The sequence below is a fragment of the Astatotilapia calliptera genome, chromosome 19 (genome assembly GCF_900246225.1).
Source record: "Astatotilapia calliptera chromosome 19, fAstCal1.2, whole genome shotgun sequence".
Lineage (NCBI taxonomy): Eukaryota > Metazoa > Chordata > Actinopteri > Cichliformes > Cichlidae > Astatotilapia > Astatotilapia calliptera.
Window position 1 is genome coordinate 21,690,702 of NC_039320.1, and position 28,000 is coordinate 21,718,701.

Genomic DNA, 28,000 nt, shown 5'->3' on the forward strand with positions numbered 1-28,000 from the left:
CAGTTATTCTTGGAAGACAGGATTAAGTCTGCGTCTCAGTGAACAAGTTACAGTTTCTGTGTTTTTCAGCTACTTTGAAGCTTTAAGAAAAAGGAAATCAGCAATGGTGTGAGTTAAAGGGCTCATAATATTTCTATAAACCTAATTTTCTATACAGCATCTGCGGTTTTTTCTGTGGGCAATCAAAAGGTTGAATCAGGTCCAGCCACAAGTAGCGCAGGGCTATTACAGGATTATCGCATTGTTATTATATTGCATTGTACAGGTGTTGAGGTGTTGTGTGCAATACATACTTCCACATTGCTGCATGAGCCGTGCGCCTTTTTTTGAGCGGCGACGTGAACTGCGCATGAAAGTAAAGTATGAGGGAAGTTCTGAAGTCTTAAAGCCGCAGTAAACACACTATTCCTTCAGGTAAGGAAGGGGTGGGGGATAGGTGGGAGGGGTCTTGCTCCTGGTGCAGGCTGACAGTTCTGTGTTATTGGCTGACAGCAGGTGAGAGACTCTTACCTGTACCCGAGAGAAGGAGTGCCAGTCGTCGTCGTCGTCGTCGTCTGATTCCAAATCAGGATCTACTTTTTCTTCTTCCAGCCACCCAGAGAGGTAGAAATCGGCCAGGACCGCTGGGAACTGAACGAGCGACTGCAACAGGACTCCGAGCATGGAGCCTATAACGTCGTGGAGCGAGGAGAGAGTGAGCAAGTGGCTCCAAGGTGAGACACATATTGCTTTTCCTTGTCTAACGCCTTGATCACTTCACAGGTACTTTGGCTCGCACGGTAATGTTAGAAATAGAATCGCCACACAAATCCTCTTGGAGGTGGAAGGTGAAGGTGGAATGAGGAAGTGGCCCGTGCAGAGGGAGAAGCCAAAACAGTGTAGCTCTGATCAGTGTCAACAACTAAAATAGTGTCCTCATAAACAATAGTTTATATGAATGCTTGTCATGTACATTTAGATCTCGTCATATAAACAGGCCTCCCCAGTTGGTATGTTAAAGCGTGTTAAAGTAGTGGAGGAAAGTAACTGAGCACAGCTTTGAGGTAATTGATTAACTTTAATATTCTGAATTTATGGTAAGCTCCTTTTTTGTAATTATAAACATGTTACTTTTTTATGGATTACTGTTGACAAGGAGTCACTCTATATATTATACAGCTTGAACAGTAAAAGTACATTTTGCTGTAAATACTTTCATTTTAGTGTTAATTTAAAAGCAGTATTTGAGTATTTAAAAGCATATTAAAATATCCTTACATATTACTGATATATTGTAGTTATATATATACAGAAGTGTTAATGATTTCCATGCTTTAGAGATAATTCTAAATATCATGTTTTTGACTTGTGCTTTTTACTGATGTGGTTTTGATCATAAATCATAGCTTAATTTAATACACAGTTAATAGCACAGTTAATACACATAATACAGGTATTACTTTGGTACCACTATAGTGTTCAGATATTAGTAAACTACTCGTGTTTCACAGTCAAGTCTTTACTTTTTCAAACGTAATTACTCAACATGTGGTAGAGAAGAAGAAGAAGACCATTTTCAAGCCTGCACATGCATGGGACTTTATGAGTATGTGGACTTTTCCAGTTATACTTTTGCCATGTGTGCAGCTAAAGCCTGTTGTTTTTTGTGCCCTTCGGCAAGGTTTGGATACCCCACTGCATCAGTATCCAGTTGCACAGTGGCATCTATCAGGGGTGGACCTGCTCCAGTTGACTTCTCAGGACCTGGAGGCGTTGGGAGTCCATAAGATTGGACACCAGGAGCTTATACTGGAGGCTGTGGAGAAACTGTGCTCTCTGGTGAGTGAGCAATGAGAATTACATATTATAATACATGTAGACAGTGATGGTGAGTGTATCTCTGAGTATCTCTTGTCATGTTTTTGCTATGCTGCGGATTGTAACGGTGCAGTAATCATGCTATCATGTTCTGGTGGTGCGTATGTTCTGATACAGCAGCACAGAGATATAATTTTGCCTCACTGCTGTGTTTTTACACCTTATTTTTGTTTGCACAGTGGAATGAGCAGCTGTTGGTCAATCGGTTGCAAATCTAGCCAGAACATACAGCCAGTACTTGACTTTTCTGTCACTTTTACAACAATCCAACATATCACAGTAAAGTACTTACTTTGGTTTTCTAGCTAAGATCAAAGGACTAGTCATGCATCAGCTGTAAGCAAAGCAGATTTAGAATACAAAAGCTTGGGCTTAATAGTTTGCATGCAAATTTTAGGGAAATCGTGCAGTCAACTAAAAAAAAAAAACTTATGCATTCCCTTTGATTCTCTATCCCATTTTTTCTGCTGCTTAATTATTTACCCTGCTTTTCCAATTTTAAGAGCAAGTTTTAGGAGACTTAAATTCTGTGTGCGTATGTGTTTGTGTGTGTGTGTGTGTGTGTGTGTGTCTGTGTGTGTGTGTGGAGGGGACTCCAGAATGGCCTTAGGACTAATTGAGGAGGACAGTACCAGGCCGGGTTCCAGCTCTTGTGGCGTAACAGCCTGTAAACATCAGCCTAAGACTCAGGCTGCTTAAACTGCCGAAATAACTAATACTGATTAGTCGTTACAACATGAACAGTTCAAACCCAAAGTCTGTGCGAATGAGGGTGCAACACTTAAGTAAAAGCTTTGCTTTTCAAGCTTCCATTATAGTGTGCATGTGGCTTCATGTGCCCACTTCCTCTCCTCCCTCCAGGACTTAATGCTCCACGAAGCGCTAACACTGCGCTCATTCATAAAAACACCCATCAGATACTCACATGGAGTAGACCAAACAGGTTCACGCGCATGGTTAGATAATTACCAGCTACAGTGTTGAAAAGGCCATGAAAAATTCATGGCCACTTGTTGACAGGCCCAGTGTTCCGGCTGGTTGTGTACCAACAAGCCTCTTGACCATGGGTGAGTGGGTCACGACAATTGCATGCTCCTCCTTCAGTGATTTTAAAGAGTCACGTCTCATGCTGCTGGCCAGCAAACTGTGATGACAAGCATATGATTGTATTATTATGTATTGATATTACTCTTTGTTACAGTGTAATCTATTTGCTTTTCTCCCCTTTTCACTTGTATTGCATTGTGCTGTGATTGATCATTTATGCAGTTAAGGGTTCAGGATAGACTGTTTATAAAATGCTGTGCTTCTTTTTAATTGCTCTGGGTGGATTAGATCCATGTGGGCAGTTTATGAAAAACAGGTGTTTAATGGAATTTTTAAATTACTCATTATGGTTCTTTATAATCGCTCAGACAATTGCTAAAATACCTAAAACAGACATGCATTTTTTCATAACAGCTGTGCTATAACACAATATCAATACCTTGACAAAAGATTACATATAAAATATACATACACAGAGTCATGAAGCGTAACCCTGTGAGAATAAAAGGTTTGAAGTTTGTCTTTGAATGTAGATACGGTTGTAATTGACCTCAGGTCAGACGAACGTGCAGCTTGTTCCAAAGAAAAAAACCACAGAAACTGAAAGCACCCACACTTGTATCTAATTCTGGTTCTGCACCTGATGACCTGAGAGGTCTGATTGGGTAATAAACAATTCAATTGTCATGCTGGTAGTAAATGTTCGACAACAGTAACTTACATGGTCACTTTTTCACATATCTTAAAACGAAACAGGAAACAACACACATTTTTCCATCAACAAGAAATGCTGGATTTTGTGCAGGTCGCACAGCCTTTGCTGAGCATTCATGCTACAATACCAAGAAAAAAGTCTGTATAATGAATTCTCTGAACTCTCTCCCCACAGCTATATTGAAATGACATGCTGAGGATTGTGTTCTAAGGATTTTAGATGCATTTTTTTGGCTTTGTTCAAAAATACACCGAATAGAAGCGACAGGAAATGACGAGAGAGCGGGGGGCCGATGTGCTACACACAGCAGGTTCCATCCAGTTCAGAGTCAAAGGGACATGTTGTGAACACTATATCAAATGTATCTTAAGCAATATATTGTGTTAACTGTAAAGGGACAGTAGAAACGAAGAAGGGGTGTTGTGAATTAAACATTCAACATCATTAATGTAACACATTGTTTTTTGAGTGAAAAGGGCACTGTACTAGTTGGATTTGTGTTTTTTTTTTGTGCGTGTCCAGACCTATGGTATAGGCGGTGAGAACCTACGTGGTCTGATAGAGAAGCACCGCGCTGTTGCTCACAGCCTACAGATGGGCATCCAGGCCCGCTGGCGCCTCAACAGCTACGACGGACGGAGCACTACCAAGCTGACTCCCACAATTCTGCAGCTCGTAGTGGAACTCATCGCCTCAGCCAAAGGCCTCTTCTCTTTGCTCAACAGGTCTGTAAACAGAAAGCAAGCTAACCTTTTTATTTTTAAAATTTGAAGTTATTGTAAATCAGGAAGGTCCCCTGCTGTTTCTTAAGCATATTCTGGTTTTTAGAGTTTTTTCTATATAAACTGCAATCATTTTCTTTTCAGATATCAATATTCCCAGCTCAATACATACACCACCACCAAGAACATATTCAGTTACTGCAAAGAGCTGGGAGACATTGTGCACAAGGTAGGCCCATTTTTTCTAAATAACTGCATCAAAGTCTCAACATGAGCTTGTGAATGGCATTATTGCAGTAAAAGAAACCAAACAAACTAATATATAATATATACTAATATATATTTTTTATCAGCTGTCTGCTCTTACAATACAGAGAATTGAACACAAGTACTTCACAGCACATGTGCTCGTGAGTCCACACAAAGTGTATACTTTTAAGAGGAACCAAACACTATTGAACAATGTTTCCAGCAGCACTCTCATGCACACTATAAACCTCCAAAGGGGAACTGCAACCTGTTGTGCGATTTATTTATTTATTTTTCAAATCAAAAAGCCCAAACGAGCAAGCCAGAAGCACAAACACACTCCCTGTTCCTCAGTTTAGCCCGAGTAATGCAATTTTTATCTTTACATTCCTGGCATATTTGGAGGCAGCTGTAACTTGAAGACGCTTAGGTTAAAAGGGCTGGCAAAATGAACGGCTTGGTTTGGTCTGTGTTTACCCCGGCAGGGTGCGATTGAGAGAAATGGCGGTGGGGAGAAAGAATATTTATAATAGGATACATGTAAAGGTGGGTGAAATGTGCTCACAGGTAGCAGGAAAGGCAGGCCTGGATATGTTGTTGTGCCTGTGGGAGGGAAGGAAGGAGGGGGGGAAGAGCTGAGTGGGAAGCAAAGGGTATGGGAGAGAAAGGGGAGGAGACTGAGAGAGGGATTGCACCACCGCTACTAAATGACTTTTGACTCCTGAGGGAGTGTGGATTGATAGACGCGCTGCAAAGAGCAACAAGCAGAGAGAAGTTATTAGCTGGGCACTGTGGTGACATTAGAGATAAATAGCCTGACAGAAGTTGAGAAGAGAAGAGGAGAAAAAGAAAATGGAGCTCCAGCGATAACATGAATGGAAGATAATTCGAGAGATACAGAGACAGTAAGCAGTAGAGAGAAGCTGTGGCTGAAAGAGAACTCTGAGTATTTAGAGAGGTTTATTTAAAGCTCCTGGACACCTGCCCACCACAACAGGTAGAGTTCTCATCTCTTTAACTGGATAACTCTCCACATGTTGATCCTTTTTTTCTTTTTTTCTTTGCTTGAATGCTTAAAATACCTACACTTAGATATAAAAGCAAGTGTATTTTCTGCTGGTGTAGTTAAAAATCAATCTCTGGGGTCTAGAAAACAGGACATTACCCTAATGGGCTTCAGTGAGCAGCAGGCAAGGAAGGAAGCATGGATTTAAGATTGATTTTAGTTGTTGACTCTGAAGGGATTTTTTTTGATCCTATGAGCTGAATCAGCGTTGTCCCCTGTTGTTTTCTTTCATTGTCCGGTTGATCACCATTTGTTATCGGCGAGCTTTTGTTTGTTCCTGTTTTTAAATTTTGAATATAATCAGGTGTTTTAAAGCTAGGTGTTATTTTATATAAAACTGCTCAGAGCTGCTGAGACTATTCTGTGAAGTAATGTCAGAGGCATGTGAGGAAATTATTAGTGGGCTTATGTGTTAACCAGAAAACAGGATGACTATTGTTTCAGGTTCCTCTTCTTAAACATCAGCCACATCTATTGTATAAATGCTGGATATCAACGGTTTTGATAGAAAACTCTTGGCAGATCAATTGTAAGGTCAGTTTTGAGCAGCGTGTGTGCACACGTTCTTGTACTGCTGCAATCGCATTAGCAGCATAGCATCACTAAAAGCATCCATACAGACTAGCATTTTCAAAGATTTTGCTTCAGGCTCGGCTGGTATCACACACCCCACCCTGTGGCATTTACTGTCCTGTCAGGAGGCCACCCTTTAGCATGACGTCTTTTCTAAAGAAGGGCTTTTAAAGAAGCCAAACCACATCCTTTGCATCAAAAAAGGAGTCTTATTTCCTGTGTGCTTGTGTATATTTAAGTGTGTGCGTGTTTCTTTTCTCTCACCCCGAGGGTGCTCAGGGTCAGTAGTCAGCTGGTGTCGTTGAAGATGCCGCACTAAAGTTGTCAGGTCTGATTTTCACAGTAGCACAGGCTCAGTTTGCTTTGAAGCAGCCAAGCAGCAAGCAAAGAGAGAGGGACAGAGAAGGGAAATTGGTGGTGATGAACTGAGGAAATTCATTATAAAACGGTACGTGAGTATAACTGGAATTCCATTTCTTCTGGAAAAACAACAGTCAGACTTTTAATAGTGCCTTTCACATGAGAACATCAAGGTGAAGGTGTTACTCAAGAGATTTTAATGTTTAACTCTTGAAGGACTATGCCCAGGGTGGCTGGAGCCTATTGAGCTGTCAAAGGACGAGAGGCATTGTACACCCTTTTGTTTTTATCTATTTAATTATTTTTTATTTTTTAATCTTGTGTTTTAAAGCAGACACATAATAATATAATATTAAGCACTTTGGTACACCACTGGTTTTTAAATGTGCTATATAAATAAAGTTTGTTGTTGTTGTATAAAACGAATTGTAGGACACAACTACTTCATCTTTAAAATTAGCATTGGGATCTTATTGCTCACCGGAATTAGACTCAGGATGAATTGGCAAGAGGATGAAAAAGTCATCATGCATGAGAGCTGTCAAACTATAGCTTGTGTTATTTTTAGGGTTAAAAAACAAGAGCAGAAGAGAAATCCCAAAAAGACCAGAATTTGAAAAAGGTATGGAAAAAAAAACAAAACAAGGAAAAGAGCAACAGGAGTGGAAGAGATCTAACATAGTTATGTCTTCCAGTCTTTTTATAGCAAGTCTGTGAGTTGGTGGTTAACACAGGGGTAGTCCAAGTATGTAAACATGCGTGCTGAGGCAGCAGAGGTCTGTCTCAAGAGATCTTGTGTAGACTTTTGATGTAAAGTTTGGTAGATTTTAAGGATCTGTAATAGGTTGCACAGCCTCCAATCAACAGTCCATGTTTGAGCATACTGTACATTCCTGTCATCTCATTTGTTGTTGGTTTTAGCCTCCTGTTGTGTGTGTGCCCATGCATGGCTGTGCCCATTCTTGTTTTTCTGAATGTTACACCCACATAAAAGCGTGTCATTGTTTCCTAGACAACTATGGAGCAAACAGCTTTAAGGCACAGGATGTTGTTCCAAAGTTAGCCCAGCACCTGATCGGGCCACACACACCATGATCCACAAGACAAGACAGCTCAGCACTATTCCTATTTATTTCTATGTATTTATTTATATAGCACTTTTAATTACAATAGTGGTGTTCATCAAAGTGCTGTACAAACATACAAATTACACAATAAAATAACACACAATAAAATAGCAATATCAATTAACATCAATGCCAAACAGCTAATAACAAATAAATAAGTAAATAACTCTCATGCAGTATTAAAAGCCAGTGAGTAGAAATGTGTTTTAAGATAGGATTTAAAAAGGCTGAGGGTAGGAGCCTGTCTAATGCGGAGAGGCAAATCATTCCACAATTTAGGCACCACGACCGCAAATGCACGATCATCTCTAAGAACCAGCCTCGACCTTGGTGTGGCCAAAAGCAAAACATCACCCGATCTAAGAGCTCTAGGGGGCATATAAAGCTGCAGTAGGTCTGACAGATACCCTGGGCCTGTCCATTCAGTGCAATATAAGTCACAAATAAGATTTTATAATTGATTCTAAAATGTACAGGGAGCCAGTGAAGTGAGGCAAGCACCGGGGAAATATGTTCATTTCTCTTCGTTTGTGTCAAAAGACAAGCAGCGGCATTCTGAAACAGCTGGAGCCTTGCAAGACAAGTCTGACTAATGCCTACATATAAAGAATTACAATAGTCCAGTTGTGATAGGATGAAAGCATGAATTGCCTGTTCTAGGTTTGTAAAAGACAAAAAAGATCTCACCTTGGATAAAAGCCTCAGTTTAAAGAAAGACCGCTGTACAACTAAACTAATCTGTTTCTCAAAGGTGAACTTATTGTCAAATATAACCGCCAAATTTTTTGCATGCGATTTGATAAACGGTTCTAAACTGCGCAAATTAAAATGTGAGGTTCTAGAATTGCAACTTGGTCCAAAAACAATCACTTGGGTTTTATTTTTGTTGAAATTCAGGAAATTAGAGGCCATCCGGGCCTTAACTTCGCCGAAACACTGAAATAAAGGTTCTAGGGAGGCAGAACTGTTTCTCTTTAGCTGAAGATAGATCTGAGTGTTGTCAGCATATGAGTGAAAACTAATATTATATTTCCTAAAAATACGACCCAGAGGCAACATATAGATAGAGAATAGAATTGGCCCCAGTACAGAACCCTGCTGAACACCACAAGTACAGGAGGCTGTGGAAGAGGTAAAATCTCCAATCTTCACTGAGAAAGTCCTATCAGAGAGGTATGACCTGAACCACTCTGGAGTGCCTTTGATGCCGCATTGCTCCAACCGAAAGATCAAGATGCTGTGGTCAACAGTATCAAATCCAAAAGCACAGCTGAGTCTAGTAAAAGATCATTAAGGACTTTTAAAAGTGCAGTTTCAGTGCTATGAAAAGCTTTGAGTGCCTTGAAAAGCGCTATATAAATCCAATCCATTATTATTATTATTATTATTTAAAACCAGACTGAAACCTCTCGAGAACATTGTGACCAGATAGAAAAGATTGCAGCTGAACAAATACAATCTTTTCCAAAATTTTGGACATAAAGGGGAGCTTTGAAATAGGCCTGAAGTTTGCAAGAACAGAGGAATCAAGATTAGGTTTTTTAAGCACTGGCTGCACAACAGCATCTTTAAGACAGGCTGGCACAACACTAAGCGCAGTATTGCAGCAGAACCGTGCGGCGACGCACAAACTACTGTTCTCGTTCATTAAAGGTGAGATGAAGAAAGATTTGTGTCTCTTTTTTAAAAGTTTGCTGCTCTTCCTAACTGGGATTGTCTACCATTTATTGATGTCTACACTGTGGCTAATCTGTAACTATTATAGTTGGAGTAATGTTAAAGGTTAGGCTTGAGAATCTGGCTGCAGAATAAACTTGTTGTTGCTCAAAACTTGGTGAGTGCCATTGCTGTGTTTTGTTGGCAAAGTCACAGTTTATAGGCCTGCATCAATTTCATTGTTTCAGTTTTGTGGGCATCTTGTTCTGCTTTTGTTGATGGCGATCTAAAATTGATTCAACTCGAGAGTGACAGTACAACATGCTGTTGAAAACTAAATGTTTCCCACCCCTTACGTCTTATCTCATTTCCTCTCCTCTGCTTCTTTCTTTGTCAGGTCTTTACCACAGACAAGCTCGCATATTCTTTTTATAGATTTGTAATAATTATTCGTAATTTCAATGCTCACTTATGTTAGAAAGGGGTGATTCATTGTTTCTATATGCACGAACACGCCCATGCATACAGTTTTGGTGCCCGTAATTGATTCTTAGTGTGATACCAGCAGTGAGAAATGTTAGTTTGTGGTCTTTGTTTTCCCACCACGCCCAGCTGAGTTTCACGGCAAAACTGTACCTGTCGCCCACCTGAGATGTGTCATTTCCTATTCTGGCAGAGCTAGAAAAGAATGCAGAACAGACTGCATTGCTGAAGGGAAATAACCTGTGGCGTGACTTTAAATACAACAGAAAGTAGAGGCGTTGGTTTGGCTTTATTTTTACCATATTTCTATAAAGCTATGGTGAGAGTTTATGTGTGTGAAAGGTGGCACCAAATTAGAACCGCAGCTGCTGTTGCTATTTACAGCACTGATTTGTACAAACTAAGTTCTTCAAATATGTTAAATTAAAGTCTTAAGCCATCCATAATGCCTTTATATTTTGCTTCCAAGGAGCAGACTTTCTTGCATTTCTTGAGCAACAGTTCTCTAGGATTTTCAGAGGATTTGTCTTTGTTTTGTGTTGTTTTGTTGGACAACATGGACATAAAAGTCATTCAAGAATAAAATGACACCTAACTTTGGGGACATTCTTTTATATGATGCTTTTAAGTTCAGCAGTAGATAAAACTTTGTTTAAGTTTAGGTCTATGTGCAGAGCATCCCATTTTAAAAGATGCAAACAAAATGCTGTTTTCCCCAAATCCATCTAAAACTTCTGGACATAAAAAAGCTGTTTGGAGGAGCGTAGCTGGTAACTATTGGAGCTTAGAGAGATACAGTGAACAATCTCCAGCCAACCACATCATAACTAATGCAGTGGTGAGTCCTTGTGTTTGTAATAAGGATGCGTTTTGGTAAATATTACATATTCTGTGAGCATAACTACGAAACTGAAGGCATCAGTGTGAAGGGAGCGATCAGGCAGTATCTGAAAAACTCAGCTGTGTTTGTTTGTTTGAAGCCAATTGTTAATAATGATGCTATACAGATTATTGTGAAATGTCCCTGCAGAAAGTATCAAGCCTTCTAGCATGGCTGTAGATGCCTCTTGCGATTATCTTCATTTTCTTGTGGTATTGAGGGACATGTAAAACTTCTGCAAATGGCTTAAATTAGTGCTGCATCTATTTTTTCCTAATGCTTTGATCATGCCTTTATATGATAATCATAATGCTTTGGTTCGCATCTTACTTACACATGATGCAGCTTTTGTGCTTTAGGACAAGGCACTCGTTGATGTTCTGCTTTCTGCATCTTTTCTTTGGTTTATTTTGTGATTTAAGCCTGAGCAACTAACAAACTTATTACACATTTAGCACCCTAACTCACAAGCAATGTGCCATGACAAGACTCTGTTGCCGTAGTAGGGATCAAAATAAAGATCTGAATATCTGAATCTTTATCAGTTTGTTTTGGTGTATATAACAGTTTGCAGCCACTCTCATGCAGTAATCCCCACGGGGAATAGCAGCATACAAAGAACACAAGCACAAGCGGACCAGTTGAACTGGCCAGTAATCACGTCGTACCTCTCCCTGCAGCCTTGTGTCGCAGCCTTTAATTAGCCCAGAAATCCAGCCGTGTTCACTGTTGATCCCTTGCTACATTTCACAGGGATTAGTTTCCCCTTGCAATCCTTTATGTAACCCATTACATCGCTGGCCATTGCAAATTAGCTTAGGGCAGTAATAGTGTGTGGCATTAGACGAGTCAGTGAATATTATATGGTGTGCAAACATATGCCCTATTCACCTTTAACCCCTCATTTGTCCTCCATTGTTCAAAGCCTCTGCTTGTTTCTTTAGCTCCCGGGACTACTCAGCTACCTCGCAGGAAAGCTCATAGGAAGGCGTTATTAACACCCTCATCCCAGAAACCAGAGATTAGCCAACATACATCTGTCGCATGAATTCTAGTAACTGTGATACTGACTGTGTGTATGTCTGTGCGTGCATGTGTGCATGTTTAGATGATCTGTTTGTAACATTAACATTATAATGTTTGCAATGTTTCATGTACAGTAAACGAGAGCATTTGTCTTAAAAGATGGGTTCATCTTGCGTGACAGTTATGAGCAACAAATCAGTGTGTTACCCACTCTGGATAGAAATGTATTAGCAGAGTGTGTACTGTTTAGTACAGTATGTGAACTCCTGGGTAATAACGCCAAGAAATCTGAAAAATGAAACAGCGCAAACAAGGCCAAGGCCACTTTGATATTCGTCAGAGATTTTCAATTTTCTCCTCACAAAACGTATCTGCTGACGCGAATCAAATAAAAGGCTGGAGTTGAGGAATATCTCTTTTTATAAGTCTGCCATTTGCAAATTTTATACTATAATAATAAAAAAAATCCTGTGCACCCACGAGTACTGGACCTTTTAAATTGTTAAAGTTTCAGTTATATTGAAAGAACTCATTTCGTTTAGCATAGGAAAGGGGAGCTGAATATCAGCATGGGCATAGGGGCAGCTGTGGCTCATGTGGTTCAGTGGGTTGTCCACCAATCGCAGCCCCAAGTATGGCTGAATAGGTGAATGAGAATCATCATAAAGACTGCTGTGGTAAAAATGTGCCATTTAAGTGCACAGTGTGGGGCCTTTTGGGCCTGTTTGCCATCATGGTATCAAGGCCAAGGATAAAATTACAGGAAAAAAATTAGATAAAGCTTAAAACTGGATGACACAACAGAATAGGTGGACTCTAAAAGAATATTGTGCAGATCTGATCCAAAGATAACTGACTCGTCTGTATGTGAAGAGCAAACATTCATTCATTGTAGAAAGCCAGAAAAAACACACTAAAGATCTCCAGGGATGCTTCTGTGTCCTCTAAAAACCCGAGGCCTTTCACTTCCTGACTCATGCTGTGAAAAGGAAATGGGACATGGGTTTTTAGTCAAACTGTCCCATTTCCACAAATCAATAACATTAGCATGTCGTACATAGGCTACAGGGTGTCATTTGGTCAGCCTTCTGCTCATATCATTTCTTTTAATTCATCCAACAGAACAGCACTGGCTACGAAAAAGAAAAGGACATCATCTCTGTCGTAAGTTTCTCACTTATTTCTATGTTCGTCCGTTTCATTGTGCCTTGGAGTAATTTAACCTGTTTTGCTGTCCTTTGTTTTACTATGAAGTAAATGAGATATTCTGAATGGCACGTGTTTCTTTCCTCAGTGCCGTCAGTTGGTGGCGGTTTGTGACGAGATCCTGAACTGCTGCCCCGAAGCGCTCCTCAATCACACCGCTCAGCTAGAGAGTGTCGAACTGATACCCGTGGCACCCGGTGATCAGCTGGTAAAGACATCTTTCGCTTTATAACTGTAGAATTTTTGCCTTCATTGAATTTAGAACTCCTGAGAGGACGTATTGTTTCTAATGGCACACAAAGGAAAACATATGTGTACATGTTTAAAAAGGAGTAAGGTAACTTTAGATTTAGTGCATTAAATCCAGTTATTTATACTCATTCTTGAATTTAAACCTCACTCGCTAAAGTTTTTCCTCTGGTCCACTTTCCTAATCATCCATGTCTCCTACTTTTCAAATCTCATCTCTCTGTTTCTTCACTTCCCTTTTTTGTCCTACTTTTTTCTCGCTGTTTTATTTTCAGTATTCATTTCCTGTCTTCATCATTACCCGATGGTTTCCATCATCATCACCACTTCTTCCATCTAACTCAAGGTTCTCCTTGTACTTGTTCCTATTAGATTCACGAGAACCCTTATCTCAGTTGTGTACTTTTTGTGCCGCTTCTTCTCTTTTTTCCTCCAAGTCAGAACATCAAGTAGTAAAATTACAGCTCTCATCTTTGTTTGTGATTTACGTAATCTTGTGTCCCTTTAGTTTCATTTTAATCCCTACAGAGAAATGCGTTTAACCAATTTCCTTCCCTTTTGTGATTTGTGCTTAACAGCGAGCGTCAAAAACTGATTGTCCTCGACGGAGGGAAATTGATTGGAGCACGTCAGCAATAGTGCTTTCTGCCTGTCGACAGATTAAAGAGTAACGAGAACTAAAAAGAGAAACCAAGGGAAGTGAGGGACAGGAAGGATGATGATTTATGCACTTTCAGTGTAGCCAGTATGACGTATACCCGCTCAAGTCATGACGTGCACACGAGTCCAAAGCACACAAAAAAATAAATTCTCAAATTCACATTTCTGTCAGTAACAAACAAATTGTTTGCAGTACATGACTAAGAGAAAGTGACTCAGTCTGGCTCCTAGTGTTCATTATAGGTAGATTTATATTTTTTGGACTTAAGAAAGAAACTAAATATGGCTTTTTCTAAGCATATTATTAAAATGGACTATTTATTTCTAAGCACTGAAAACATTTATTGAACAATGAAGCTGTTTGCAGCTTTCATTGATTATAAAGGCAGATAATTACTGCTGCGTTCTGCAATTCTCTCTTTCATTATGCTTTAGTCATCACTCTCATCCACACTTGGACCGTATTTACTCCAAACTACAGTGCGTTTAATTATTAAATGTACCTATAAATGTAATAATTTGATTTATTGGTGGTTGTGACTCAGGAGGTCGTCTACTAATCAGAAGGTTGGTGGTTTGATTCCTTGCTCTTCCAGTCTCCAAGATACCGAACCAAGAATTTTCCCATATGCATCCATGTGAGTGTGTGAGTGTTAGGTTCAAAGTGCACATGCTTTAAAAAAAAAGTACTTTTATGAATGTGTACGTGAATGGGTGAATGAGGTTTGCAGTAATAAAGCTCAAACTGAGTAGAAGAGGACTATGTGAGCACTGATGTGCCTTTTAATTATTAAATCACTTTTGAGCTTTTTAGTCAAAAATGGATCAACTCCATTCATGTTTCCACAGTTTCTGTCGTGATAAGTATTTATTATGTGATCAGGGCTTTCTGGAATGCAATTATTTGTCTCCCCATACGCCCATTATATTAAAATGATCAGTCACAGCAAGATGACAGGTGGAGGCTGACACCAATATCTTTATGTACATAATCTGATAATGACGGCAAGAAGACGCAGTAAATTTATCTGTCCATTACGGTGAATCATTCTGATTCAGCGATGTGCAAAATTAACATTCTGTGTGGCAAAGTTCATAAATTTATCACTCGGAAAAGTACGTAACATTTTTCCTTTTTTTTTGCTTTCTTTCAGGGCATCGAGATAACATCCACCAACTCCAGCAACCACTACGTGACTGGAACTGCCGCTGAGGTCAGACTCTCGCCTTTATTTTTCTTTCCTCATTGTTGACTCAGCCATCAAACCACACACTGTTAACCATCGCTGCCTCACAAGTGCTCGTAAGCAAGCCACTTATCGTGAACTTCAAACCAACCTGTCAACAGTTTGTCTCTTTACAAGAGCCCCGTGCAGATTCTTTACAGTGCCTCTATATTTCTTAACCAGCTCTGTTAACATGTACTCATGTATATGTGTATTCACTGATTGGCTACAAGTGCAGGAAAATATAGCAGATGGGATTTATTGCTTTAAAAGGATCATTATGATAGCGTCGTGTTATGCTGAGCTCTGCCAGATATTTTTGCAGGAGCTGACACTTTCATACTCATTTACACTTCTTCTATCAGAAGGTTTTGTTCTGCTTAGGACAGAATAGCACAAGTCTGTCTGAGTTTCTTATCTAGAAGGAACTGGAAGTATATTTCCAATTGTGAAAAGCAAAAATAAAACACGAGCATCATTTGGTTTCTTGTTTTTGATTCTTCTAAAAAAGAAACTTTTATCTGATTTCATAAAACTACACCATCCTCTTTTTCCTTTTTAAAGTCACATGCAGAATCTGCTAAATCGGGCTATCCTCTCATCTGCACAGTTAAAGTATAAAATTAAGATTTTCATCGATTTCTTGTGGAAACATTAGTTCTCTACCAGGCAGAAATCCCCTTGGAAGTACTTTGCGTGAGGTATTATTTTTAGCTGCTGGCTTATCTTTCCTTGCTTCGCTGTCGCCGAAACTGACACCAATATCAGTCCTCGTGCTGCAAATACTGGCATACTGTTTATTTTTAAATCTCTACAAGGCTGCTTGTTCCAACCATAAGTAAGACTGGATGTAAACAAGTTTATAACACATTGTGACTCACAGGATTTTCCTATGTGTGTCAGATATTCAGTTAAACACCGGCTGTAGCTGAGCGGGAAACTGGAGGCAACAACAGGGAGATCTGGTACATGTGGTGCATTACATTACAATAGTGGACTTCATTAGCTTTACTTTGTAACCATTTGGCTTTTGATGTGGATAAAAGCTTCTCTGAGAAAAATGAAATCATCTAATGGATGCGCCGCAGATGAACGAATTTCTGAGAAAGCCAAAGATCCTTTGTATCGGGAGCTTATAAAATGTATGAGGGAGTGTTTATGAGTGAAAATAAGAAGGGCTTGTGAAAGGATGAGGAGGAGAGGGGCAGAAAGATGAAGATGTTATTTTTCCATGATGTCAACCTCAAAGGCTCCCCTGCTACTTGTAACATTGCTGTGGCTGACGGCTAATAAGAGATATGGCCACTGTCCACAAATACAGATAAACTGCATGAATGTGGGAAGGATCCATGCACTGCCTTGCACAGACAGGGCCTTGGCTTATAATCACAATATCGACCTTCACAATATCAGCAGACTGTCTGATGTCGAATTCAGTCTCAAATTTGCTATATTATGAATGCAGTCACAAACAATATTTATAGTTTTATTCAGTCATAGTCAGCAATGCTTGATTTTTGCACAGATATGATGCTGTATGCATTTAATTTATTGGAGTGTCCATATATTGAGATTTCTGTCTAGTTGTTTGACCCTTAAACATTATTTTATGGAAATTTGTTGAAATATTCCTCACAAACTGATAACATCATATTGAATTAAATGTACCAGGATAGGAAGCCATAAACACAACTTCTGTCTGGTTACTTGAATACACATTACAGGATAAACATAGATGATGTACTTTATAGATAGCTTCCAAAGGAGCCAGACTAATTAAGTGGTTTTGATCAATGGTTCTCCTGGTTTTCTGAAGGTCTTTCAACGTTACAGTAAACCACAATACACAAGAGTTGGACTGAACATCAGTATCAACGGTTTTATGGAGTGATAAATGCAAGTTAGAAATTTATGGAGAAGGAGATAAGGTGAACAGGTCAACTGTGATTGTGTATCAGAGCTATAATGGTTTTGTAGTTTCTAATTAGTTTTTATTATTCCACTTTGAGTTAGTTTCCAGAGTTGCGTTGCTTGTTTCAGTTCAGTTTTTATTGCTTGAAAATGTTTAGTTTTTGTTGAGTTTTTATTAATTTCGATATTCGTTTTAGCCTTTTATTGCATGGAGGCACATATGCAGGACGCACAGTTTAGTCTGAGTTAGTACAGATATTCTAATAAAAACTAAAACTTTTGAAAGAAGTTGACTCTCAATAGTCTCAATAAACAGGTCCGTCAAAGTTTCATCAGCGATTTTTTTACAAGATAAACAAGTACTAAAAGTAAAGATAGCACATCTTTATTATTATTTTATTTTAATTTTTTTATTATTAATTTTTATTTTTTTAAGTTCACAAAATAATTGGTGAAAAGTTAACTAAAACATGCAAACATCTAAAGATGAGCTTTGAATGTCCTTCAAGAAGACTGCTTAAAGAAATTACAAGAGTTCAGGTTGTGTTGAAGAATTGTAAACCTTAAGACTTTTGCATTATAATATGTATATATATGTATATATGTATATATACATATATATAAATTAGATGGGTTCGGCATTTTTATATGTGTTTTTTAAAGTTATTATGTTATATGTGGTGTACATGTATATATATAAGTATACATATATAAGTGGGAGGGGGATAGGGGAATATGTAATAAAAGTACAAGTATTAATAGAAATGCACAATGTGTCGCTGCACCTGTATAATATATATACTATAATAATATAGTACAGAATATAATATAATACTATACTGTATCTAATCTAACATCCAAACAAAGAACAGAACTCTCCCTATTCCCGACTCACAAAGGCTGAATAAAATCACACAACAAGAAAACATAATAAAACAAACTACTTTAAGTGCCAATTACAAATTTATGCCGCTGTCTGTGAAAAACAAATCGTGTAATTGCTGAAATCTATATCTGGTTTGTTTAAACCCAAATATAGATGTGTTGATTGTGTTGATTTTCTCTGTTTCTGCAGCCCTCTACTGATGCCTACGTGAAGGTCTTGGCTGGAGATGAAGTGATCCAAGTCAATGATCAAATAGTGGTGAGTGATACCGTACATACAGCACTTAAGGGCCTAATGCTCTGCACTATAAATGTGTGTGTGTGTGTGTGTGTGTGTGTGTGTGTGTGTGTGTGTGTGTGTGTGTGTGTGTGTGTGTGTGTGTGTGGTCCTGTTAGTCTGAGACAGTTCTCCTCCTGCAAAGTCTGAGTGTCTTATACAATAACCTTCACGGTGAAATAACCACCGGTGTTGCTGCCTCAGGTGGGCTGGAGCAGAGTTAACCTTGTGAAGAAGCTGCGTGAGAATCCCAGTGGGGTGACTCTCGTCTTGAAGAAGATCCCTGGATCAGTGCAACGCAACAACTCAGCCCCGCTCATCTCTACACAGGTCCGGGCTCATTAAAATCCTCCTCCACTCACTTCTTCACTCCACAAACTGTACAAACTTTCTTCAAAATAGTCAGTGAATTAAAAAAAAAGCCCCAATGTATTTACCTTTTTTATATATTATACAATACTTGTACTTTCCACATAATTTGGAAAACAGACTTCACAGGAAAATTATGCTAAGGCCTGTGAATAACACTTCAGAATCTATAACAATGGCGTCTCAAGCTACTTTCACACTCACACAGTGGCCCTGAACGTCTCTAGACATCTGCGGGAGCTGTATGTGAGAACACAAATGTCCAGCTCAGTTGGCTCTAATATTTTTAATGGTCTTTACCCTGCAAGCTCTCTGGTACAAAGTCTGTGTGAGGTCTGATTGAGCCTCTGCGAGAAAAGAGAAGGTAATTGTTGTCCTGTGAATGCACAGCCAGTGAGTGTCACCGTGTCCTGCCAGCTGTACGCTCTACCCAGGCTCTAACTTCACCTAAATGACACAAGAGTATTTCCAGCAGGGAGAATGTGTCTGACCCTGCCATTTGTTTGCTCAACCCCACAAAATGTCATGATTTAATTCTCCTCACATAGTCTCAAAATTAAAGCTGTGAAATTGATGGCAGATACACTATAGATATATCATGGGGGAAATCTCCATTTTTGTAGCAAATCTTCTTAGAAAAGGTTATCTATAATGACTGGATGCCAGCATTTAATACGACACATTTTACGCCCTCACGGTGACTAGAACATTTTTGAATTACATTTTTCTCCTCTCTGTCATGCTCATACTTTTAATCATTTGTGAAGCTAAACAGAAGAAACCTCAAAGGCAGCAATATTCTGCTTTCAAGCGTCTGCTGTCTGTGTTCATTTTAGGATAATTACATCCAGGGGTGAGAGTTGAGCATCAAATCCTCTCTTAGAAACCTGATTGTTTTATATCAGTGGGATTCTTTTATGAGAATCCCCTCTTTGATTTCCGTTTAACCTCATTTGGGATCTATTTCCATAAACACTTGCGCACTCTCAGTAGTCACCATGCCAACTGTTGTTTGTCTTTGAACAACACCCTGAATTACACACTGCATCTGATACAAACGCGCACGCATGCACGCACGCACTGTGAGCATTTCACACCCCCCTCGTGACCATCACCGTGCTAATCTCAGATCTAGCTGGCGGCATAGGGTGAGAAAAACATTTAAAAGATGTGAATCAGCTGAGTGTATAAACTCCATATTGTCCTCAGAAGATGCCCTGCTTTTCTTCCAAGAACTTCGCCGGCTGTGTGTGTAGAGTTGTGTGCACGCGGTGTCTGTGTGTGTGTGTGTGTGTGTGTGTGTTTGTTTGCGTTGCCGTCTTGTCTGCTAAGCCACAGAGCACACAGATGGCAGAGCCTAGGAGAAGGTTGCAATTAGAGTCTACCGTGACATCCAGCTTCTTAACCCTCCACCGACCCCTAAATGCAGACAGTTCAACCTGCACACTCACACGCTGTTGTGTTTTCAGAAAGAAGAGGACAAGGAGGAGAAGTCAGAGGAGGAAGAAGAAAAGGACGATCAAGAGGGTCCACGGCATTCATTACTCAAGAGAGTGGCAGCATCTGTCAGGTCCTTGTCTTTCAGTTGAGGGCATTCATTTGCTTGTCCTTTAATAAGATGGAACTGCTACTTGTGTTTAATATTCTAAACCATACAGCAGCACCTGGGTTTGTCTCTAAAATAAACATCAAGAAGAAATCCAAGCTCCATTTAAAGTTAGAATAATAGATGTAGATTTCCGAGGGGATGCATGGAATCCCATCTGAAATATAAACCTTTCTACCCCCCAATTTAGAACACGTGCATTTGCCCCCTCAGTAAACATTAAAAAGGAATCGCTTAGAAGAATTGCTGTAACATTAGTCAGCAGCATAACAATGGCTCCCAGACGGGTGGCTCTTTTTCCTTCAGCATTGTTTTTGTTGCGTTTTGTTTTTTAGTCGCATTATTTTCTCACCAAAAACATTGCGATTTTGTTTTTTCCTGCTTTCATTGTGTTTTATTCAGCTTAACAACGTTTGATCTTTCTGGGTCACCACATTGTAAAACCTTAACCCAATAACACAATAAAGTCACCACTGCTCAACAAAGTTTAAAATACTTTATTAAGGAGTAGTAAGTCAAATGTAATGTCCCGCAACTGGGCCCCAAAAGGATAAAGAATCCAAACTTTTGTTTTCAGACGTGATGTACATGAAAACATGGTTTAAACATTAACATCTCGATTTTTGTCTATGGAAAGAAAAGGTTTTGTGCATACACCCGAGGCACAATCCACAAATAGTTTGGCCATATTTAGCAATCCAAAAAGTGAGAATGCTTTAAGAAAGGTATCATTACATCGCCTAAATGCCTGAGAATAAGAATGAAAGATTAAAAAAAATACATAAACAAGAATGCAAACAATGCAAAATTGAATAAAATATGCAAAATTGTAGACAGACGTCTAAAACTGATTTTAAAAAAAAAATTTTTTTGCCAATTGTCTAATATTTTCTGAATTTAAATATTCTTTTTTGCTTTTTAAAAAAAATTGTCAATCACTTTGTTTGCATACATGCATGAGAAGTTGAATACTGATCTGGTTACACAGCATTTACTCAGTAGAGCTGAACATCCCTGAAACCCTTTTGACCTTGTTCATCTGCCAGCACCCGGCAGGTTTCCCATGAGGTCACACTGCAAATGCCACAAATTCCACTGCGCACTCGCAACACACGACTGACTGGAAATGAGTTAAAAGGAAGAGATGAGGAGAAAGATTTAAAAAATGCAGGGAAAAATTAGTAGACGGGAGGAAAAGAGTGATGAAGAGGCAAACAGGGACAGCGAGAGCTGATGAAGAGCAGGCGGACTCTAGCAAATGGATGGAGTGGGCGGTGATGGTGCCTTGTGGTTGTAAATAATTCTGACACATTCTAATATACAACAGCTACATTTTAAGAAAAAAGGGAGAAACTGGCAAGTAAAGTCATATTTTATCACTTTAAATTACTCTTTTTAAGGACTTGTAGTTTTGTAATGTGCTGTTAGTGTTTTCCAGCTAGAGGTTTCACTTTATATCAGCCACATGTGGCAACTGTGAATATAAAGTAAGATAAAAATCTGTATTTTTGCAACATGTTTATGTAATTTCCTCGCTGCTCATTCTTTGCTCAATGTTTCTTTTCATTTGGACTTTTAATTTTATAATACCAGATGCTGCATCAGTGGAACCCAAGTGTTTTGACTGATATTTCTATATATTTTGTTACAGACGAGCTGTTCAGGGGCCAGAGGTGCAACAGCAGCCCATGGGACAGGAAGAATCTGAAATATCCTCAGTCAAGGAGCTTGAGGAAAATCTGAGCCTCACTTCATATCAAAGCCGACAGGGGGCGCTTTTGGCACCAGGTAAGACAAATTTGCAAGATTTTATCTTTTCTTATAACTGATTATATTTTAGTTACTTTGTGTTTTTCTTTTCAGAAGGATTTTAAACTGTTGATTACAACACACAAAGTGTATTATCGTGGCATGCCACACTGTAATAGTTTCACTATCATTTGACCTTCTGCACAGAAACCACAATGTAACTGAGGTGCAAAGATGTGGGTTTATTTAGAAACTTCATTCTGTTTCCCAGCAGGGTCACAGAGCTTGACAGGTTCAAGGCTTTCACTAAATCGCCTGAGAGACCGCTCGCCCTCGCCTGTAAGAACCAAACAGGACAGAGCTAGCATCAGTTCCTGCCCTGATATGGTGGGACACACGGTGAGGGGAAATTGAGAACATTCACTAACAATTGTTTTTGTTACAATCCAGGCAATTAATGGTGATTTAATTAAAGTAAGCTTTTAAACACTGAGTGATCGCTGTCTGATTATCTTTTCAGGGGAACAAGGATGGTAAGAAGACCTCCACTAAAGGTACGATTTTCTTTATCACAGGACAATAAAATAAACAAAACACTGAAGTGTTTTTGTAATGACAAAATCAGCCCCGAACTGATAACTCCTCTGTAAGCTGTGGCTTATAGAAGAGTGTCTGTAAGACCAGGAGCACAGCAAATCTCCCTCACCAGGCGTGGCAGATGGACTGGTTGTGCCAGGTTTCTGCCTGTTAAAAAGGAGTTTTTCCTTTCCACTGCTAACAAAGGGCCATCTAATTACTGTGTTTTTCTCTCTATTATTATTATAGTTTCTTAAGCTCACAATATAAAGTGGCTCGAGGCAACTGTTGTTGCCATTTTGTGCCACATGAAATGGTCACAGAATGATAAGCATGTCCAAAACACAACTAAGACTAAAGAAAAACAATGAAAATAAAGCATTGCAAAGGAAAGAAGAGATAAATAGCCAAGAAATACATGCCTAAACAGAAACAAGAGGTAAAATATAATGATTCTTTAACAAAAAAATCCTGACTGAGGATGTTTTATTCCACTGAAAACCTGTAGAGTGCCTGAAACTTGTCCTGCAAAGGTTACTGGAAAACCCGATGGGAACAGTATGTACGGGTTAAGCAGTTAGTGAACTGTGTAACACAGTGTAACACAGTGTCAAATGTGAGAAGCGATGTGAGTTTGTTGGAAGCTTTATGGATGATACTAAGACAACTCAGCTGTGTGATACAGAGATTAGGAGGGTTCAGTTGCTGTGGCAATAATGTAGCAGTAAAGAATAACATGAATTGAGTGCTTGGAATTGCAAAGAAAGATCAAGTCGAATTCCCCCCAAATAAAATCTGCTTCGACTTAAATATTAAATCGTAAATTTTCTGTGCTTTTATATTTCCTGGAATGGTTTTAAAAGGATCTAATACTGGAGACATCGCAAAAGTCCAAAAAACCCCAAGAAATACCCAAAAATTTAGTTCACTTATCATGGTCATTATCTCCCTTCTCTTCCTTATTTGTCTTTCAGGAAAGACGACGGCTATGAGCCGGCGTCGTGTGTCCTGCCGTGACTTGAGTCACCCCGACTGCGATGGTTGGCTCTGGAAGAAAAGAAAGGAGAGCAGTGTCTTCATTGCACAGAAGTGGCAACGGTTCTGGTTCGTGCTCAATGGGCCTCACATTTACTGGTACAAGAGTCAACAGGTGAGCAAAAAATCAAGAAAAAGGTCATCATCGCTGTTAGTTCATATAATACCTAAAGCACATGATCTATCTGAGTTAGTGCCACATGCATTATTAACTATCAAAATATTTTGCATTCATCTAATTGTCAGTATGTCTAATTTTCTTCAATTGTATTTCAGGAGGAGAAGGCAGAGGGGTTTCTCAATATATCCAGCTATGGCATAGAAAGCGCCGGAGAGCACAAGAGAAAATAGTAAGAGTGAACCCAGTGATGAGTCACATAATGGTGCCATAATGGAAAGCCATGGTTTAAAACAGCAATTATATTATGTATGCACATGTTCTGCATATTTAGGTCTTCATTTTTGTGACACCCCCGCTCCTTCTTTCTGTTTTCTCCCTACCAGCGTATTCCAAATGTGCCACCCGAAATTTCAGAACTTTATTTTCGCTGCGGACAATGTCAATGACATGAGCAAGTAAGTTCATACTGTATAATGATATAACAATGTCACAATCGGCTGGTTGTGTCGGGCACTAGCTCGAACACAATGCAGTTATTCATTCCTTTTGCTAACAGTCTATGTTAGAGGTGGTAAAGTTGTAACAGGTGGTGGTGTTCACTGCCCCCTGCTGGTTGCTTTTTTCAGGCTTCTCTAGTGAGACTGTTATGCATTGTTTAAAGATGTTATCCTCAACATACTCTCACTAGACACTTTATTAGATAGATGCTGCAAGTATCAAGCTGGACTCCCTTTTACCTTTTACATCCCAAAGGTGCTTTATTGAATTGAGATCAGGTGACTGTTGGAGGCCAGTTGTGAGTGCTGTGAACCTGGACACAGACCAGTACAGTACTTAATAATAAAGTGTTTAGGTAAATGTGTATGAATATTGGTGACATAGCTTATCCCCTTTTTTTTCATCAGATGGATCAACTGTCTGATTACAGCCATACAGAAGCACAAGAAGTTCAACAAAGGCCCAGATAATGAGGAAGGTGTGGAAACATTTCTCTTATGCTTTTAAATTTTTACTCTAAATCACTTAATTGTATGTGCACAATACAATTCATGTTTTCCCATATATTTCCTACGGCATTAGCAATAATGCATCGTGATGTGTCCTGCTTAAGCAAATAAATGGTAGATATAATGATATTTTCACCATAAAAAATAAGAGCAAATTGTAGTCTCATAATTATCTAGTAACACAGAGCATTATTGTTAATTACTGTAGCTTTGCCCATTTACAAATGGCAGTCCTGATGCTTCACATTTTAGGTAATGGCATTACATTGACAGCTGTGTTCATTTATAAACAGAGTGTTACAGTGAAACTGAATCAGAGAGCGAATCATCTCCTTCAACCCGCAGGAAAAACAAGGTTAGCTCGGTAAGAGAGTTATATATTGCACAAATAATCATTAAAGCATGCACATACACATCCAGATTACATTCATTTCATATTTGTCTTGATTATCTTTCTCAGAAGGTACAGTCCAGCACCCTACCTCTCCCCAAGGGTAAGAACAGGGCGCCATTACCTAGACCTACAACAGAGGGCAGCAAAGGAACAGGTATTTGTTATGTCACACTGCCTCTCTCTTGTTCTCTCAGTAATAAAAAATGTCTTTAATCACAGCGTAATGAGTGTTAATATTTTAAGACTCATTAAGTTTTAATATTCTCTGAGAGAGTAAATAAGATTAATTGTGTTGTTTACTTACCTTTAATCCTGTTTTGGATAGATGGTTCACAACAACTGTGTGACTGTGTTTTTTTCCTGTGTGTTTCCTCCCTTCTGTTAGAACCTGGTCAGGTAGATGAGATGGGCATGATGCTAAACAATCTAAAGGAAGGGGGAGTTTCTCTGATCGGCCACGAGCAGCCGTTCACGCACGACCACTTCAGGAAGTCATTCATTCGGCGCAACAAAAATCCCGTCATCAATGAAAAGGCACTCACGCTCCGAGCTCTGCAAAGCACTCTAAAGGTGAGGAAAGGTCTTATCCAGTCTTACCTTTCCTTGTGTCTGCATGGAAACCCATGCGATTCAGCATTAACTCCAGCAACTGATACGCAAAGCTGCGATGGTCCTGGGTCAGTGACCCAGTGTTTTCTGTTTTGTATTATTGATCTTTGATTTCTTGATGTGTCTTTGTTAATGCTTAGAGTTTTGGTTCTTGTGTTTAGTGTTTTGTTATATCTATCCATGTCCTCCCCTAGTGCTCTGTTCGTGTTCCTGAGTTTGTGTTTGTAAAACAGTTTGTAAATTTCCTGTTTTACTTTGAAGGTCTGTGTCTCTCATGTCTAGGTTCAGCTGTGTCCTCCCCTTGTGTGTTTATATAGTGTGGTTTCACCCGTGTTCATTGTCGCTCTGTCTGTGTTATTTGGGGAATCTCGGTGTTTTTCCCTGCGTGTCATTCCGTGAGTTATGGTTTCGGGTTTTGTTTGTTTCTAGTTTTCCCAGTTTAGGTTTATCTTTAGTTCTGTTCTCGCTTTTGTTGTTTTCACCTTCCAAAATAAAGCTCCTTCGCATCACAGCCAGTGCCCACATTTTGGGTCCTTTCTCAAAACACCACACGACTGCTGCTGCAGCCGTGACAGTAGCAGGTACATTTATCACTGAGTGCATGACAAATGGCTCAGCTGGTGAATTAACCAAGCATCTTAATTATCGAAAGTTGCTCTGGCAGGAGCTATATAACAAAATTAAAAACTCAGCTTTTATTAGTAACTCGCTTTGGCCGTAGGGAACATGGAAGACATGGGTAAAACCACTCCTATTTAAAACTGCAACGCACTGTTTCCCACAGCTTGAAATTCACTCGGCGGTGATGGATGGTGTATATATGACAGATATTCCTTAAACGCCTCACATATTGTGAAATGAGAAAGTCTCATCCAAACACCTTCAAATTCAATACTGTTCTTGCTCAGTATCACAGGTGATTTATACTTCTAGTAAGTCTGTGCCGTAGGTAGATTGTAACTGCAAACCTCTCTGAAACCCTACGCCATACCCTGATGTGCACTTTCCTGGAAATGTAACTACACATCTCATGTTCATCTCCTGCTGTTGTTTCAGTTTTGAAATTAAAGAGTGGGAACCCAGGAGGGGAAAAAAGTCCCATCATTCTATTTATTTCTATTGTGGCTGGCACTTCATGTAAAACTGTCCACATAACCACAAGGTAACTGAGACATAGCAGTGTTGGCCACTTATGCGTTGGCTATGCAAATATTCACTGCAGAAATCTAAATATAGGAAAAGAACATTGCATATATGCGCATACAGAGACTCCTCAGTTAAGTAAAGTGTTTGTGCAAGTTTTATGAAATGAGGCATGAATGAAACTATATCAAGAAACTGTCTTGCTCAGAAAGGTTTTTGTGTTCAAATGGTCAGAGGGTGATATTAAAATTCATCTGCATGGTCGCTGACTGGAAATGCTTTTTCTCCACAGGCCAAAGAAGCGGAGTTGCAGCAGATCAACAAGATCCTGGGCGACTCCGATCTGACACCTTCAAAGTACCGTCAGTGGAAGGAGAACAACGAGGAGCTGTTCAAGGAAATCGAGAAACTGGTCTCGCTCAAGGCCTCCAAAGCAGGGGACCATGCACCTGAGCAGGACACGCCCACTGAGGAGGTTGCCCTAGAAACTGTTGCCAAGGAAACAGCCGCCGCAGAGGCAGAAGGCGCATATAGACTAAGCCTTAGCGATGGGGAGCAGTTAGTCGATGCAGAGCCATCTGACGTTCTTCTGGAGATGTCACAAGCGTCTCTGAGCACAGACAGCAGCCCAGTATTAGAACTCTCTCTCGGCTCGCTCCAGGATTCAATAAACAAACAGCTGAGTGAAATGGCACAAAGTGGAGACACTTCAGAGAGCTACTTCTTCATTTAAAGCCACACCAGTTCAAAGTTGCTCTGTTTAATAACAGTTAATAATGTTAGACAAATGAAAGCTTTTCTTCATGCAACAATATGAGACAGCGCAGACGGTTTTTTTCATTGGGAGCAGTTAAAAGTTGTATTAAAAATGGCCACAAAATCAAACATTTTTAAATCAAACATGTCAGTGAAATACATCAATGCATACTTGTTTGTCTTTTTGTTTAGGAAACAAATTTCGATAAATGACAAGTTTACAACAGCAAAGAGAACATGAAATTACCAAGTGTCACAGTCTCAGTTTGGTATATATTTATATAATTTTAAAATTATCATTCTTCTTCTTCTGTGGTTAAAAATACCATCAAGTATGACTTTGCTTGGAACTTGTGATATAAGTTGTACCTTTTGCAATGTGATATGTATGTACAGTTTTACTATAAATACTCTATGTATTTGTTTATTGACATTACCTTAATAAAGGTCCATGTGAATA

General features: G+C 39.3%; 2 protein-coding genes across 3 annotated transcripts in view; one reads left to right on the top strand and one right to left on the bottom strand.

The window, feature by feature from the left end:
- The window catches only part of rps6ka1 (ribosomal protein S6 kinase a, polypeptide 1), a 52,319-nt gene extending 51,654 nt beyond the window's left edge, over positions 1-665 (bottom strand). Inside the window, exon 1 of the mRNA XM_026152938.1 lies at positions 517-665. Within this exon, the coding sequence (XP_026008723.1) occupies positions 517-663 (147 nt within the window). The 5' untranslated portion in view covers positions 664-665. The remainder of the gene's footprint in view (positions 1-516) is intronic.
- On the top strand, positions 650-28,000 carry cnksr1 (connector enhancer of kinase suppressor of Ras 1). Of its 2 annotated transcripts, none has more exons than XM_026152933.1 (21): positions 650-713; positions 1,661-1,818; positions 4,142-4,344; positions 4,486-4,570; positions 12,884-12,925; positions 13,056-13,175; positions 15,031-15,090; positions 18,089-18,157; positions 18,380-18,505; positions 20,014-20,114; positions 21,802-21,938; positions 22,171-22,298; positions 22,420-22,453; positions 23,450-23,625; positions 23,787-23,860; positions 24,015-24,086; positions 24,537-24,607; positions 24,932-25,002; positions 25,099-25,186; positions 25,418-25,602; positions 27,077-28,000. In XM_026152933.1, the coding sequence occupies exons 1-21, from the start codon at positions 662-664 to the stop codon at positions 27,515-27,517; spliced, it is 2,493 nt and encodes an 830-aa protein (XP_026008718.1). In that variant the 5' UTR covers positions 650-661; the 3' UTR covers positions 27,518-28,000. The 2 variants fall into 2 exon arrangements, with proteins under 2 accessions (XP_026008718.1, XP_026008719.1); XM_026152934.1 differs by having other exon boundaries at positions 24,932-24,993.